Source organism: Lepidochelys olivacea (assembly GCF_965140295.1).
Source record: "Lepidochelys olivacea isolate rLepOli2 genome assembly, chromosome: 1".
Lineage (NCBI taxonomy): Eukaryota > Metazoa > Chordata > Testudines > Cheloniidae > Lepidochelys > Lepidochelys olivacea.
In genome coordinates, this window is record NC_140411.1 from 149,722,455 (window position 1) to 149,740,720 (window position 18,266).

The window sequence follows — 18,266 nt, forward strand, 5'->3', positions numbered from 1 at the left end:
AGGAGTTTCTTTACATTAAGAATTTTAAAAACAATATTTTGTATCCAATATGCGAGTTTCCTGCTATAAAGTTACTTAATTCAAATGTTTAAAAGTGAAGATGCAGCAGCTAAAACCAGTTTAAGAAGTCTTGATAGTTTTCAAAGTAAGTTCACAAATAGATAGGAAAGCACAGGATTTATCTGACTAAATAGGAAGTTTTGACCATTGTTTCACAGTTAGCTATCCCCAAGTTGCTCTCTCTATGAGCTGAGAGAGGAGAACAAAGCACTCCTCTACAGATTGGAGTTATTTGAAAACAGGACTAAACCACCTATCCTTCAGTTGGGTGGGCATTCCTGAGTTGTTTCAGAGTAACAGCCGTGTTAGTCTGTATTCACAAAAAGAAAAGGAGGACTTGTGGCACCTTAGAGACTAACCAATTTATTTGAGCATAAGCTTTCGTGAGCTACAGCTCACTGGAGACAGATACTTTCATTTGGAACTGAAGTTGCCTTTGGCACCATTCTCTTGTTCTTGCCTGAAAATTTTCAGATAAGAGATCTATCTCCCCAGGGTTTCTTAAGTCTGTGCTGTTAATTTGCTTACAGCAGACAGCTGCATTGCTGGTGGTTGACCTGACTGCATATCCCTGGTGTAAGTATCAACAGTGCAGTCCATTCACAATAGCCTGTTGTTTTGGGTGTAACATCCATACTAATGCAATAAACAACATTGCAGCTGCACTGCCTTCTGGATACCTAATCCACAAATACTGGTACAGCTCCCTGACACAATGGCTTCCAATTTTCAAAAGGCTTTCTGGGAGCCTATGGGGATTATGGGAGAAACTGTCAAACTCCCATAATTCCCTGGGGGAAATCCCATAAATCCCCTGGATCTGGCACCATTTCCTAGTTCTTTTCTCTAAATGGAAGCCTTTTTCTGCAGAAAAAGGCCTCAGGGGGCACTTTGAAAAGCAGTCACAAGGCAACACTGGCAAGACAATGGAGTATGTGTGAAAAGCCAGAGAGCAAGCCGAGTAGTTCATTAATGTTCAAAGACAGCAGTATGCTGTATTTTCTGATGAAGTTCACCACATGGAGGTGTTTTTATGTCTGAACCATGAACACTCTCTCTTGTTCTCAAGACATGAGATGAACAGCAGTGTCTGTATTAAGGATAGGAGTACTTGTGGCACCTTAGAGACTAACCAATTTATTTGAGCATGAGCTTTCGTGAGCTACAGCTCACTTGATCAGATGCATCCGATGAAGTAAGCTGTAGCTCACGAAAGCCCATGCTCAAATAAATAGGTTAGTCTCTAAGGTGCCACAAGTACTCCTTTTCTTTTTGCGAATACAGACTAACACGGCTGTTACTCTGAAACCTGTATTAAGGATGAAGCTTTTCTCCTGCTCCGCAGGAAGCTAGCCCCCAAACCTCACTGTGAGATTGAGAGCTCTCATTTCCATGGAAAAGATTTCCATGGAAATCACCACGGGGAAGTCGGCTTCCCCAGCGAGTTATTGCTCAGTTGGGTACCAGCTGACGTTTGGAAATCCCACAGTGGGTGCTGTTCTGGTGGAGGTTTGAAAAGGAATGTGACCAAGGTGGCCACTTTGCCAGATATCACTTGTCAGATATTTCTTAGTCAGAAGTGCACAGACCAAGAGCTTTTTTTCCATACGATGAATCACTGGCAGGTTACTGTGCCAGTAATGGATTTTTCAGTTTGTTCGCAGTTATGAAAAATAAGAAAGAAATTGGTTTGGGTCAAATGGAAATCAACATTTTTTGGAATTAGTGGTGAATCAAAAAAAAGTTGGAAAAATTTCATTTGGGGTTGAACAAAAGGTTGAGTTTATTTGGGTAAGGGCATTAAGGGTAAGCTTACCAGAGGAAAGGAGTACTAGTGGCACCTTAGAGACTAACCAATTTATTTGAGCATAAGCTCACCAAAGCTTATGCTCAAATAAATTGGTTAGTCTCTAAGGTGCCACAAGTACTCCTTTTCTTTTTGTGAATACAGACTAACACGGCTGCTACTCTGAAACTTTCCCAAAGGAGAAAAAGATGCTGATGTCGCCTCTTCTAACATTTAGCACAATGCGTGAGGCACTCACCAGGAGCATGGGAGACCCAGGTTCAATTCCCTGCTCAGGAGTAGGGACGTGAACCCAGGTCTCCCCCACACCAGGTGAGTACCCTAACCACCAGGCTATGGGGTATTCTGGGTGGGTTTCTCCCAGTCTCTCCTGTTGAAGCTGTTGCACTTTGTATAAATAATTAAATAGTCATTGCAGAAGGTACTGGAACTTGGGTGTCCCCCCCTCTCAGGCGAGTGCCCTAAGCACCAGACTTTTGACCCATTCCCAGCCATTCTGTCTCTGGCCAAATGGCTATTCAAGTTCTTTATACAAAGCAGAACAGCTTCAACTGGAGAGACAAAGAGACCCACCCCAGAATTTGGGTACCCCATTGCTGCCAATACATCCATTATGTCCTGCACATTGCCAAGAGTCACAGTCCTGTGTAGCAGGTGACGATTGATGGCCCTGCACACTTGCATGACAATAGCCCCCACTGTCACTTTTGCAACTTCAAAATGATTTCTCAAGGACTGGTAGCAATTGGCATTCCATGTTTCCACAGTGTAATTGCCACTCGGTTCTCTACCATCAGTACTGCTCTCATTTTGGTGTCCCTGAGCTGATGGGCTGGTGTGAGCTGGGCACACAGATCAAGGAATGTGGGTGCATCCAGAAGTACTGCAGCTCACTTATCATCCAAGCTTGCGTTACCAGTCAGTTACCAGTCTCACCAGCCAGTGCTTGCTTCAGTGCCTCACTATTTGCAGTTACTCTGAGACCACCACCGACAACCTTGATTTGGTTCTTCCTATGTCCCACAGCAAAGTGTGCTCCATGAAATCATCATGTTCTCCATGGCTGCTCTTGTATCTCTGCAAGTATTGGATGATTGTGCACCCTGTGCTTGCAACATGGTTGATCATAGGATGACTATGAGCCGCCAATGTAATATGGCCGTGAAAATAGCTAATGCGGTTTTGGGATGCATCAGGTGAGGTATTTCCAGTAGCAATAAGGAGGTGTTAGTACCATTATACAAGGCACTGGTGAGACCTCACCTGGAATATTGTGTGCAGTTCTGGTCTCCCATGTTTAAGAAGGATGAATTCAAACTGGAACAGGTACAAAAAAGGGCTACTAGGATGATCCGAGGAATGGAAAACTTGTCTTATGAAAGGAGACTCAAGGAGCTTGGCTTGTTTAGCATAACTAAAAGAAGGTTGAGGGGAGATATGATTGCTCTTTATAAATATATCAGAGGGATAAATACCGGAGAGGGAGAGGAGTTATTTAAGCTCAGTACCAATGTGGACACAAGAACAAATGGATATAAACTGGCCACCAGGAAGTTTAGAATTGATATTAGATGAAGGTTTCTAACCATCAGAGGAGTGAAGTTTTGGAATAGCCTTCCAAGGGAAGCAGTGGGGGCGAAAGATCGAACTGGCTTTAAGATTAAACTCAATAAGTTTATGGAGGAGATGGTATGATGGGATAACAAGATTTTGGTAATTAATTGATCTTTAAATATTCATGGTAAATAGGCCTAATGGCCTGTGATGGGATGTTAGATGGGGTGGGATCTGAGTTACCCAGGAAAGAATTTTCTGTAGCATCTGGCTGGTGAATCTTGCCCATATGCTCAGGGTTTAGCTGATCGCCATATTTGGGGTCGTGAAGGAATTTTCCTCCAGGGCAGATTAGAAGAGGCCCTGGAGGTTTTTCGCCTTCCTCCGTAGCATGGGGCACGGGTCACTTGCTGGAGGATTCTCTGCTCCTTGAAGTCTTTAAACCACGATTTGAGGACTTCAATAGCTCAGACATAGGTGAGAGGTTTTTCGCAGGAGTGGGTGAGTGAGATTCTGTGGCCTGAGTTGTGCAGGAGGTCAGACTAGATGATTATAGTGGTCCCTTCTGACCTTAGTATCTATGAATCTATGAAACACTCATGACGACAGCACAGAGCTGTGCAGGCTCCACGCTTCTGTCAGAGGTGGTGGACTGCAACAAGTCCCGCGGGCGTTCATTGGATTTTCAAAATAGACATGAAAATTACGGGTTAGAGATGGCATTACGGGGTGGAGAAAGTTACATGATGGGAGCTTGACCCCACAGTCTCAGTCACCCAAGTGACTTGTTTCTGCCCAGCTATGCTGTGCCAAAACTCCCCAAAACACAATGTGCTGGACAGTGGTGAGTTGCACAGTGGGATACCTACCCATGGTGCACAGTACTGTGCATCAAAAGAAGCACTCCTGGTGAGTATGCAGAGCGCTGATGCAAGGAGCCATGTATGCATGCGCACAAGCGATATAACAACTGCAGTGGCTTTTATACTGATGTAAATCGCAGCAGCAAAAGTTTGTAGAGCAAACACGCCCTTCATGCCTCACATGCGTCAATGCAGCCACAGTGATGCCACAGGAAATGGGTAGGGCTTTGCAATGCTGCAGTTCGCACCCAGGTTAGTCTGACCAGGGTACCGATCACTCAGAATAATTTGGCAATAAGGACTGGATGAAATTTTTACCCATGGCATAATCTAAGGTAGAATTCTGGCATTTGTTCAACACCACCTTGAATTTTCATACACAGATCTATGACTGTGTTTCTTTGTACATTTTTGATTTTTCCTTATATTTACTGCATCGTTTAAACTTCAGATATTGGACTATTAACTATTTTCCCATCAAAGTGACAGTATTTTTTTCTTCTGGATACTTAATGGATATACTACTGTGCTTGAAAGGTATTTACATAACGGTGTAGTATTTTAGGAGAGAAAAAACGTGTGTTCTGTCCCATGAAGAGTCTTCTATTGTTGAGTCATTCTTTCCTCCCTCTATATACAGAAATCAGCCGGAATCTCTTAACCTCTCTCCAATACTGCTGATAGCTGATGAAAAGGGTACCAGAGATGAACTGCCCTGGTCTGGGTTTGGTTTTACAAACTAAAAATCAATAGAGTAAAAATCTGACAGAGTTTGGCAGAACCTAAGCCATTCCAGTTTGTCTTATATCCAAACTTCCTCAGATTGAAAAGAAAAAAACTGCTCTGCTTTCCCCAACAGAAATATGGTCTTAAAAAAGCCTTTTGTTTCTAATCTTCCTGCAATACTCCCCTGATAAAATCAATCCTGTACATAGAAAAACCAAAAACCCAACAAACTGAGGTCTTGATCCTGCAATCTATTATGCATGTGTACATTTCAAGTCAATGGGGCTACTCAGCTTAAAGTTAAGCACAAGTGTAAGGCTTTGTCTACACTGGAAATGGAACAACGAAACTTTTGTTGTGCAGAGGGTGTGGAAAACAACCCACCCCCCTGAACGACAAAAGTTTTGCCGACAAAAAGCGCCAGCGTGAACAGCGCTTTGTTGGCAGGAGTGCTCTCCTGCTGGCAAAGCTACCGCCCTTCATTCGGTGTGGAAGTTTTTTGTCGGCAGGAGAGCTCTCTCTTACTGTAGCGGCAAAGCCGTGTCGCTAAAAGTTGCGTAGGGTAGACAAAGCCTTGATTTTGCAGGATCAGGACTGAAGGCTTCTTTGACCTAACTCTAATGTTCATACATTGTGTATATTTAAACTGAAATGCAAACTTAAAGAATCCCTAAAGCTAGTACATCTTATATTTAGAAGAACTGCTTTTCTTGAGTTATTTCTTCTGAAAACATATACTTAAAAAAACCAAGTGATTTTAAAAATATATATATATATATTTAACTCAATATGTTAAACCAGAAGTTGGTCCAATAAAAGATATTAACTCACACACCTTGTCTGCCTAATATCCTGGGACTAACACAGCTACAACAAAATAGCAAACAATCATGCATTCAGTAATTTATGACAATGGCTTTTAAACTGCAGACACAACTGGAGCTTTCTCATCGGTTATTTATGTTAAAGACATGACTACATTGCCCAGCAAATGCTCACATCTATCTACTTTCACTATTCATGTAGAAATTCTATTTCCTTAGAGCAATAACAACACTCTTGGCAGTGCATTCTGAGGCAATTACTGCACTTCTCAGGTAGTTAACATTACTCAGCCTTTGGCCTTGTGCCTTGTAACACCACCCAAATAGTATTATCATTGCTTAGAAAGGCACTGCCTGGAGTGCATCTTACCTGTGCTACAACTCTCACACAGGGTTTGAAATATTATCACTTATAAAGGATTTGAAATCCCATATGTGTACACACACAGTTTTTCCATTTGCAGTTTAGCCGATGTTATAATAGAATAAAAAATTTTATAATTAGGGCTAATATATAGGTTTCAAGTAGATCTTGTCAGGAATTTTTTGACAAAACTTTTTTTTAAGCAAATATCGACTCATAATTCTTAGTTTTGACGGAACTTTCATTGGGAAGGTTTCTCAGGTCAAGGACGCAATGTCTGATCAAACCCAGAAAGAGATCCACCCAAGTGGACAGAACACTCACCTAAGACGTGGATGACTCAGGTTCAAGCCCCTATTCTGCCTAATTTGGTGCAAGGACTTGAATTTGGAATTCTCACATCCCAAGTGAGTATCCTATCAAGTCAGTCTCTGCTGTTGGAGCTGTTTCACTTTGTACAAGTAGTTAAAAATTCATTAAGACACAAAATAGGTGTCAGACCTCTTATTTGTCATCTATGATCTTAACAACAGAATCTTGCAGACTCTTCACATTTCTTAAATACTTAACCCTTATGGAAATCTTTTGCACTGGCTAGAATTGATTTTTTTTTCTGATTAATGGCTTTTTCCCCCTGTTATTTTTCATAATAAACTTTTCTCTTCAACACAGTTTGACAAATAATGTTCTACCAGAGAGCATTCTGCACGTTGACCATAATTCCCAAGTATTAATTTTAAAAACAAAACAAAACAAAAAACCTAACTCACCAGATCTACTCATTAGGGACGGCAGGTCAGGGAATACCTTCCCTGTGATGAAATCATACGGGGTGGGGGGGAGAAAAAAAATCTATTTTTTAAAAAGCAGTTTAATCTAATGTGGAGTTACAAACACAATTATACAATCTTAATTGTATGGTTACATGACTACAATACGAGGTAGAATTAAGTTTGTTTGGGTGCCCTAACCGCAATTCTATACCTTAACGAGTCTGGATTTATTTTAAATTTAATCTTAACACTAAATTCCCTGGGTTAATAGTATCTATGCTGGGGATAAGTAGACATCCTTATATTTTTTGCCATAAATTACTCATGTATACTTTTAATTGGAACTCCATGTTAACATTGATTTCATTGGGGGAATTAGATCATTCTTTAAATGTTGCAATTCTTTAAAATCAGCCAACACTTCATTTTAAAAGTTGTTTCTTGATTGAGGAGAATAACAGTCAAAACAAGATCAATTACATTTTTCTACCACAAATGTTGAAAAGTATAAGCCCACTGATACCTTGACTTTTTCTAGGTAATCCTGCAGAGAGTCAATTAGCAGATCCCCCACTGGCTGCCAGGAACCCTTGGTCACTTCAGCCTGGCGCAACTTCAGGTCCAGTTCATCCATTGCCTCCTGGAGCTCCTGTAGTCTTTCAAGAGCCTCATCTATCTTCTTTTGCAAGTCAGTAGAATGCAGGTTCAATTTATCCCATTCAGTTTTGACCTCATCTGCCTGTCTTCGGAGGAGCTTGGTGACATTCTGGGCCCTTTCTTCAGGGGACAGCTCTAAATGTGAAGTTCAACAGGCCGTTAGAGCATATTCTGTCTTATAAGGAAAATAACTATTGGAGCAAGACTGAAATGTTCAAAAGCACAGCAAGAAAACTATTCACAACCCCAGAGACATCTATCAAATATACTTTATTAATGTACAATAATTTGGGGTCCCTCAACAAATCCTAGTCCTATTATATATCACAGTGTAATAATTTTCTAAGTATTCAGTTAGGGGCCCATATTCCACAAAGAATTTAGGTACACGCTTACTTTTCAAATGGACTTGAGCAGTCTTTAAGTCCATTCTCATTCAGCAAAGCTCTTGTGAAAATGCTTAAATTTAAGCATGTGCTTAAGTCTGCCTGAAAGTTAAGAACATGTTTAAGAGCTTTGCTGAACTGGGACCACAAGAATCAAGCAAAGATCTTGAGTTGTACCTGGCACACACACAGTTTCTATTTAAGCAATCTGCTTTTTTCTAGAGCCTTTTATACTAAATGTTGAGCCAAATAAATTTCAGGATGGTCAGCTGTAATTTTCTTTGGCTAGCTTTTCAAATTGGCATGGATTTCCTATCTCTAAGAGGTTTCAGAGTAACAGCCGTGTTAGTCTGTATTCACAAAAAGAAAAGGAGTACTTGTGGCACCTTAGAGACTAACCAATTTATTTGAGCATAAGCTTTCGTGAGCTACAGCTCACTTCATCGGAAAGCTTATGCTCAAATAAATTGGTTAGTCTCTAAGGTGCCACAAGTACTCCTTTTCTTTTTGCTATCTCTAAGAGGTTAACTACTGAAATTTATGAATCACAAATTGGTCTATAAGTTATACATCCACACAAGAGGTTTTGAACTCTTCACAGTGTTTCTTTTAAATATGCACATTTATTTATACAGTGTGCAGAAGGACTTTTAAGTCCTGGTTTCAGCTATCCTTTTTTTAGTTCAGGTTCTGAGATAGTGATATGCAGCTTGGAGTATATAAGAGCTGCCCTGACAGTGGCAGTAAGAATTTATGGTCTTTCAATCATCACTGATCCTTCTATCAATATGTTATTATAGCTCTACATTCAACTACCTCTAGGCTCCTGGTAGAGCTTCTCCAGTCCCTCCAGAGGCTGCTCTGCCAGGAACACTCGCACGGTCTCAAGTGCACTCATGATAACAGGTTCTTTAGTTTTCAACTCCCTCTTGAAGGCCTGTGAAGCGAAACAAACATAATGTAAATTGGGGATGTAAAGCCATATTAAATGCTAGTCCTCGGTGCTGTCAACTTTAGTATAAAATTTCCAGCATCAACTTCAACCTGGATTACTACAAATAGGCATCAACAAGATGAGATGGAAGATCATTGTCAGCATTTGATTAACCAGAAACCACATTTGTTTTCTGAGGGGCCAATGAGCATTTAGAGTGTTGCACAATGGAAGGAGAGGCTGATTAAGCTGTTCACTGTGTGAAGGGATCCCTTCTGTGACTAATGTCAGAATCAAACTCTGAAACCTAGCTGGAAGGGACAAGGCTTCAGCAGGCTTTGCAATGAACAGCACTGGCACAGCTAATGCTGCCTGAGAGGCAAAAGATTTCCAGATTGTAATGGGAAATCCAAGCTATCACTGTTGCTACTGCTGCTGCGTCAGAAAAAAAGAAGTGCACTTATATTGCTACACTGACGCTTTATAATAAGTAACAAACGGCTATAGTTCTGAGGTACAGTCAGTGTCATCACGTTAACCACCATGTGCTCCTTTGGTACTGAGGTAGATGTAATAGATGCACAGCATGCTGAGCAAGCTCTTCTTATTTTCATACTCTCTTCCAGAAACGTCAAATGCATGCAGAGGAGGAAATCACCTTCCATTTTCAATTGAAGTCCAGAGGCCAATCTAGGAATACATGCTAGCGTCAACCCACAGCAGATTTCCCAATACTATCCTTGGGAGATTTATACAGAGATCATGGGCAGAATATGGTCCTTGATGCAGTAACAACACTTTTAGCTATTTTTATAATTATTTGTTAAAAATCTTAACATCACTCAGTGGGAAAATGTGGTCATCTTCTTGACCACTGTTATTTTGTCTTTTTTCCTCCTGTCCTTTCCCATCCTTTCTTTGCTTTTCTCTCCCTTTCCTATCTTCTCTTCCTTTCTTCTCTTTGCATTTTCTTCCCTCCAACAACTTCCACCACTCTTGTTTATCTCATCTGTTAATGTGATCAGCCGTCAATTAGTTAAGGTTGACATTAAGAAGTGCCGTTATTAGGCTGCAGAGTTAACACCCAATCCAATGAATGAGACGTAGTGGAGCACACATTTCTCCATAGCAGACTCAGGAACATTCCACTGGTTTACATTTGGAAGGTTTTCTTCTCAACCATGAAAGCTAGAAACTTTGTGTTTGTTTCTTTTAAAGAAAGTTTTGATTACACAGAATTTGAATCTAACACGCAGGCCATGTAAATACATCTAGTGGGCTAGATCTAGACTATGGGCTGAGTGTTTGAATTACTTTGACTGTGTATTGTACTATACCTCTGAGCATTCACTGGTGGTTTCTTTCAAAGTTTTAACTGTCTTGGCTATAAACGAGAGCTTAATTTATAGAGTTCTTATGCGGTATCGTGCTGTTGTAAAACACATGGAAAGTACTAGTGTAATTATTGCAAGGAGGAGAGCTGTATGTCATGAGTGGCAAAAGCACACATTACTTATGAAGGTTTTGCTTTTACGTTAATAGGAAATACTTTTTACAAAGAATTATATGAGTTACTTAAACAATAAATTCAGTCAGAACTAGTTTTGATAATGTGTTTAACTAAAATGATTACAGAAATTAGTAAACAAAAAGCCCAGAAATTGAAGGTTAAAGTCATCAGCTGATTATACTGTGAACTACATTTGAAATTAAATGTCATACACAGAGCCCCCAAATGAACACCTCCCGTGACTATTAATGAGAGTCACAGCTACAGTTCATGATGAAAAAGTTGGCATGTTAACAATTTTGGGACATTTTTGTCAAGTAAGTTAAGAACATGCACACAGTAGCTACTGTTTAAAGCTAAATAACTAACTACATTATTTTGTTTTTTTAAAATACTTGAGAACTCCCAATGAATTGGATGAGAACTTATTGTAAGAGACCTTGATCTTGAGATCAGTAAAATCATTTGAAGAATGTCGAGTCCCTTCTTGAAGTGCATGGTATAGTCACTAAAGTTGAACTCCGCAATGGACATTAACGGACTTGGGCTGTTCTCTGAATATACCACCATCTAAGTTGAGTCAATTACAGGAATTTCTTGCTGATGCATCTTTATGACTTATGCTTACTCTAATATTGACTATTTTAAGAATCCGACATTTTGATTTGTATGAGTGAGAAACAATGCTATTTTGTCTTTGTTTCATAAGTCTTCGTATCTGCTAACTGTAATGGCCAGATCAGCATATTGTTTCTTGGCATGTTTAAATGTCTTTTGTTTGGGCTACTAATACTGTGTGTAAGTTTTAACTTTATGACCCATTCGGCATTTTAAATTATTGCCAAGGTACAATCAATTTAATCCTCCCCAGCCAAATGATGGATGAATAGTTCTGAGTCAAAAGGGAAATTGCATTTAGTTTGTGCTAACATACTATAAGTTACTTTTGATTATTAATACTGGGCTAAAACTGAGGCCTTTACTCCCACTTAAGTCAATGGATATTTGCCTAACAATTGAATGAAAACTGAGAATCAGATTGATTAAATTATACATTTATTTCAATTTGTGCCTGGCTCTTGCATGATGTGCAAGAGGAGGGAAGGACAAGCAAGGAAAAAATATTATGTTTTAGCTCTCACATGGATCCTGCTCATCCTATAGAAGGGTAGACCCCAATCCAGCCCTCTAGATTGCAGGTGCTGGGATATATTCTGTCTTCAGAAGCTCCCACTGAGAAAGGACATGTGCAGACTTCACCAATAGTATCACAATTAACCCCTAGATTTAGCCTAACATTATTATCCACTACCCAAGGGATGCAATGTGCTTTGTAGACATGCCAGAAGATAGATCCTTTCCCTGAAAAGCTTACATTTTAAAAGCAATCCAAACAGACAACATATGGACAAAGGACTTCTCCCTGCCCACGCCCAAAGAAAGCATGGAGGAGGCAGAGCTGTTCTGATGAAGAAAGCAATACAACTACAATTTCCATGTCTTAAGGGCTGTGTAGGAGTGGATGTTTTCACCTGCACTGCTGGGAAGGGGTAGTAGGTACCTTTCTTCAGACAGCTTCCGCTGTTGGCAGAACACTGTGGGCTAAACTGTGCTTAGCTGAGTGAATGTGTAAAGGATGGGGAGGGCACAAAACATTCTCCCTTAACCTTGTCCCTGATGCAAGGGACACTAGATGTAGTGGCACTAGATTCCCTGAAGAGGACACAGCTATATTCCCTTCCCTTCTCCAGGACACCAGAGTTAGGACAGGTGGGAAGGAATATATACTCCATCCTGTAACAGGAGGTAATAGGGGATGCTTGCCTCATGCACAATGGCTTCTGAAGCTGCTGGTGATATATAGCCTTACAGCACTGGCAACGGCTAAAACCTTCAGTCCTGCCATGGTGTATTTTATATATAGCTCTAAACAGAGATCTGTGTTGACACCCAGAAGAAATGTGCCTGTGTCTTTATCTCCTCTTCTTCGTAGTGTTCTATTCTGCATGTTATGTTAAGCTGCTGATGCTATGAAGTAAGTCTACACAGGCCAAGTGTTTGAATAATTTCCAACATGTTGTGGCACCCATCCCTGTCCTCTCTCCCTCCTGCTGAATTCATTTTGGTCTGCAAACATCTAGTAGACTAAATGATACATTGCAGCAATTAGAACAAAAAAGTTTTAGGCTGAGGCAAAGTCAGGTGCACCACAGCACTTCATTAAAAACGATGTGCTCACTCCACAGTGCCACATTTGATTGGAAATTCTCACTGTATGAAGACAGTGTTGGCTTTTCTGAGCTAAGGTTCTTTTTAGTGTGGTATATTCATGTGAATGTAGTTATTAGCTCAAAATGGTAGAGCTCAAAAATGGTAACAAGCTGACATTTTTCCCTTCTTTTGGGGAGAAAAAGAAGAAGAATTTATCAACCTAAAGCCCTGACAAATGCATGCCAACAGTAAGCAGCCTATCACTGATAACAGAATTAACCTAAATGAATGTCTAATTTACAACCAATGATTTAAGGATAATTTTATTGAATTCTTGAATTTCTTCCACACTTTGTGGTGACTGCAGAGGAAATCGAACATGCATAATATATGACCTGACAAAAGAACAAGTAAGCTGCTTTATTTAAGCCTTTCTATTTGTAATCAGCACCAGAGGTGTAATGACAGTCTGTCCACCATTTTAATAATGCATATATTGATTATTTCACCTCAGACCTCCACCAGCCCCTTGTGAGGAGCTTCTGGGGTGTCCTTAGATCTCTTCAGTTAGACAAATACAGATATTTTAAACTGAGAGATGAAAATACAATGAAAAGGACAGTGTAGTATCAGTAAAATGAAACATTACTCCCTGATCCTGTAGAAAGACAAGTCTCCCAATATTCTATTTCAATGGAATTTGAGCAGGAATTAAATGGATTCAGGATGACTATGGTTTTCCAGGATAAATACCTTTTTTAGAAAAAATTGCCCTCTTTAAGCTCTACCTAGATCAGTGTTTCCCAAACTTGGGACACTGCTTGTTCAGGGAAAGCCCATGGCGGGCCGGGCCGGTTTGTTTACCTGCCGCGTCCGCAGGTTCGGTCGATCGCGGCTCCCACTGGCCAAGGTTCACGGCTGCAGGCCAATGGGAGCTGCGGGAAGCAGCATCTGGTACGTCCCTCGGCCTGAGCCGCTACCCGCAGCTCCCATTGGCCTGCAGCGGCAAACCGTGCCCAGCGGGAGCCACAATCTGTCGAACCTGTGGATGCGGCAGGTAAAGAAACTGGCCTGGCCCGCCAGGGGCTTTCCCTGGACAAGCAGTGTCCCAAGTTTGGGACACACTGACCTAGATTAATAAAAAAGCAGGTTATAGTCATGTCTACACTACCACTGAATGTATTCAGGCAACAACTATGCTTCAACACAGTCACTGCTATCGTGGTTTCCCTGGGATACCCCCTCAATGTATTAATTAACTTGCTATTAATTGTTATTAACCCTTAATAAACATCACTACATAAGCTTCTTAGGCGATAATATAATGAATGATCTGGCTAGTAAAATGCTCAGGAAAAAAAGGAATATACCTTCTATACCAGGAATAAACCCCATGCCAGAGCTTACCAGGAACAACACACGCATGCTCATACTTATTGCTAGCATGATTTCACCATAATGGATATTATCCAGCCATGACACCATGATTATTAAGGCAATAATATGTCTGCTGTCATGACCAGGAAATCTGTAGAGTGACACAAGGTCCATGCCATTCAGGAAAAATACAGCAGAGAACAAAACAGAAAACTGCAAATACAGAATCGTCAAAGACAACTTGAAGCTGGCAGAGCTTTTTACTGATCTTGCTTCCCTCCCTCTCCACAAGAGGTCTTTAAAGAGTCGACAGTGTGACCTAATTTCAAAGATTATCTTTTGTTCTTTTTTCCACAGGGAATCCAGCTGCCTATAACTAGACTGGTATCATGTTAAGCTACAAAAGTGCTACTGCACGGGGAAAAAAAAGAAAGAAATGAAAGAAAAGAAGCTTTCTACAAGTAACTAAACTGTTCTTGCTTTGATACTGTGAAATGACTAGAGATTGTGACCAAGAGACGTGTGTCCATGTGCATGTGTGTACCTATAGCTGTGGGGACATTAAGAGAGGAGGGAAGAAGGGCTGGGTTGTTCTGTAATGTCACTTTGCAACTATTTGTGAAAATTTATGTTTATGTAGCACCCCAAAAAACTGGATAAACTTAAACTAATATGGAAACCACACAAGGATCTCTTAATCCATTACTGAAATATCACCACCTCTGGGATGGAATGTGACAGCTTTTTAAACCATGTCAGTACACTGTGATACTGTAAAACATTTTAGGTCAGTGAAGAATACCTTATTCGACTGAAAAGTATACAGGCTGGTGAATGTTTTTAAGTACTTAGACATGGTGTTAAGTACTGAAACCCTTGCTCAAGGAACCATTTCTTTCTCGTAACCGTCTTGCCAGGTTTGGCATTATCTCACATTTTCTCTTTTGGGGAAAGGGGCAGAGATAGGGTAGCAGCAAGGAGCTATGGTAACAGCTGCATTATTTAAATTTTCTGGCTCCTTAGCAGTTTGGCTAGGATCTGTGCATCAGGGAAGGAATACTTACCACAGGCCACAGAATAGCTGTGCAGCAAATTGCGGAGAAGCTCTGTGCAAACTGCTTCAGCCAAATGGCTCAAGTAGTCCCTCATACACCTTGTATAGCTCCATTACTTGAGAGACGGTAGGAAGGAGATAGCTTGGTCCATTCAGTAGTGAATCCTCTGGCCCATCCCTTTCTCAGACAACTCCCCGAATAAGGCTTTGCAAGGAGTGTGCCTCTTTTTCAAAGTGCCTTCTCCCTGCATAGCAGAAATGCATTGGTTCCACTTCTAGGAATCCAATTGCAAGGGCAGGATTTGTCACTTTAAACTCAATCCAGAAAAGACAGATGACACTGGTAGGTACTGCAAGAAGAATCATTCTGAGGAACTAGTGAAGTTTCCTCTATTTGTTATGTCTAACCTCTATTTTCTCAGTTCAGTGTCTTTTTTGGTTGCTTCACTGCTCCCAGATTCCAAGGAGTGAGCAGTAACCAAAATAACTTGTATCATATTCAGCTTGCAGGAAGGTGTGGCCTTTCTTATACTGATCTCACCACTATCATTCATGCATTTGTCACATTCAGACTGAAGCAATGCACTTTATTTTGGGCTGCCTCCCCAACCTATGACCTCAAACAGATGGAAAATAACCAGTCTCCTGGTTCCATTTAACTGAACACTGGTCCATTCCCCAAGGAGTAACCCCTCTCTAATACTGATACCAAAAATGCCACGTGTGGTCAGAACCTTGATTTTACATTTTGTTCAGAATACACTGCAAAGGGGACATATGTCAAAATAAAAGCTGTGTACTTGCAACCGTTTAGAGAAACGTATCATGAAAACATCTTAAGATGTCCCACAAATATAATGAAGTAGTTATTGAATGGGGTTATCTCTGATACTTGTTTTTAGCTCTTAATATGTCACTAGTGATTAACTCTGAGGTACAGAACTGTCTCATTCATAGTTCTAAAGATGTGTTAGGAAATACACATGAACTGGCATCTATCGAACACTTAAAGGTGTCTCCTTGCTGTTTGCATGGAAATTAACAGAATAGGATTACTATGAAACAATATAGGAATGTTGCTAGACACAAATGTATTTTTATGCACACCTCTTTTAAGCACATCAAGAGGTGTCATCCTTTGGATGAATACTTCTTGTGGGATTTTTTTTTTTAAAGCTAATAGCAGGTGTTGGATTCATAGCCCTGTTTACCCCAATACTGGTTTAGGCTGGACCGTTGCATGCAAGCTTCCCCATGACATTGTGATATCACGCCACTACCTTCCTCAAACGGACTTCACTTTAGGAGCCAGAGGGTAATTTGCAGTGCCCTTCCCCATTTGATCCTTGGTCTTTCTGCTGAGACTCCCAATTGTCATGACAGTTTTAGATTGCATACCTGTCCACTGGCATTTAGATCAGCAACCGTTTTCATATATGATGCTGACCAACCATTAGAAAGAAATATCTTTTGGTACCTATAGGTTTAGATTGCATTTCAATACATGACTTAGAAGTGAAAGATGCCATACCCCATTACCAATCTTCTGAATCTTCTATTTCCTGCTTGATTAAATGAGCTTGATTGTTCTAGCCATTGTTAGTAGCTGTCCAGGTTTCCAAAAAATCCTATGAGACTTGTAACAGAGGGCACCTGGCCCTCCTGGCTCCTGCCTCAGCTAGGTTCAGATAAAGTCACTCAGAGACCCTTGGGTTCTGAAACCACTGGTGCTTTTATTTACAAGTTTGTGCTCGCACCATCTTCTCACCATACAGCATACACAGCTCTGGGTTCCTCATGTCTGAGCCCAGGAGGGAAGGGCTTTTCTCCCTGCCTGCACGCTCTCACTCTCCTCCATCCCACCACCCTCACTTCCTTGCCTCTTATATAGCCCTGGGCTATTGGCTGGCAGCTGGCTTTCATTCCCCAATTAGGACCATGTTCTTTCCAGCCAGCTCCACTTTATTCACTGAAATGGGGATGGCAGGGGGCTGATCTTGCAGTCTTCCTGCTCAGCACCCTGTCACAGTACTTTCCAAAAGGCATATGGGAACAACACTGAAGTGGTGCTAAAACATTCCCTTCTCCAGCAACACTGATTCTATAAGCACTGTGTAAAAATTATATTTATTCATTTTGTGTGATGACGTAACAGTGGGTCTGTTTGCCCACAGAGTCATTGCACTATCCATACTTTGTATCAGAAAAAGGAATGTCAGAAAGCACCCAATTGTCAGAGGTGATACAATAAGCCCAACCTGTATTCTTTTTTCAGAGTAGCAGCCGTGTTAGTCTGTATTTGCAAAAGAAAAGGAGGACCTGTGGCACCTTAGAGACTAATAAAATAAATTTGTTAGTCTCTAAGGTGCCACAAGTACTCCTTTTCTTTTGTATTCTTTTTTGTTTTTCCTTTTGCTACAAGTGACCACAAAGTTAAACAAAACTGCCTGGAGGACTTACAATCTGAAGGTCCTATTCTGGTGCTAAGTACTCATAACCTCATTAGGAAGGGGGAGTGGGTTTTAGCAGGAGGCATTATGGTTGGAGTCATTAGGGCAAATACAAAGTACCCAGGAAAACGTTAGTAGTAGCACTATTAATAACAGAGTTTTAAATTGCACGTTAAGCTGTGATTTTCAAAGTGCATAGGGCCATTAGGTGCCTTTGAAAATTCCACTCTTTAATATCTCTAAATAAAATATATTTTAAATGGCACCACCCTTTCTCCAACAAAGAGGGTTTCAACTCTCATCCAATCTATACGTAACGTATACCCTTTGAAAGATCATTCAAAAACATCTTACCCTGTGAGTATCATTCTGCTTCTGCACAGTGGGAAGATCCCCACCAATAGGTGCTTGCTGCTTTAACTCATCATCCTTCAGCTGCAGCCATGCCAGGAGTTCTTGAAGAGAGAGGTGTAGACGCTTCCACTGGTCAGAACTGGCTTCTAAATGGGATCTGCAAGGCATATATTATTGCATCAGCTGTAGGGAAAATAATTGTTTTCTTTACAATGACAGTAATAGAAAAAGACACACTCCGGGGTGAGGTTAGATGTCATAGGTTAAGGTCATGACAGCCTGCACTCACTCTTGAAGGTTCTTGTCAGTGGTTATTAATTCAGTGATCATTAAAATTAGGAATAAAGGGACTACTCCAATGC

General features: G+C 40.7%; 1 protein-coding gene across 4 annotated transcripts in view; it reads right to left on the reverse strand.

Moving 5' to 3' along the window:
* DMD (dystrophin) overlaps nt 1–18,266 on the reverse strand; it is a gene marked incomplete at both ends in the record, with an annotated part of 1,846,964 nt that overhangs the window by 262,030 nt on the left and 1,566,668 nt on the right. For all 4 annotated transcript variants that reach the window (XM_084636024.1, XM_084636023.1, XM_084636025.1 and 1 more), the window contains 3 exons: nt 7,495–7,763; nt 8,831–8,951; nt 17,905–18,061. In XM_084636024.1, coding sequence (XP_084492150.1) covers nt 7,495–7,763; nt 8,831–8,951; nt 17,905–18,061 — 547 coding nt within the window. The remainder of the gene's footprint in view (nt 1–7,494; nt 7,764–8,830; nt 8,952–17,904; nt 18,062–18,266) is intronic.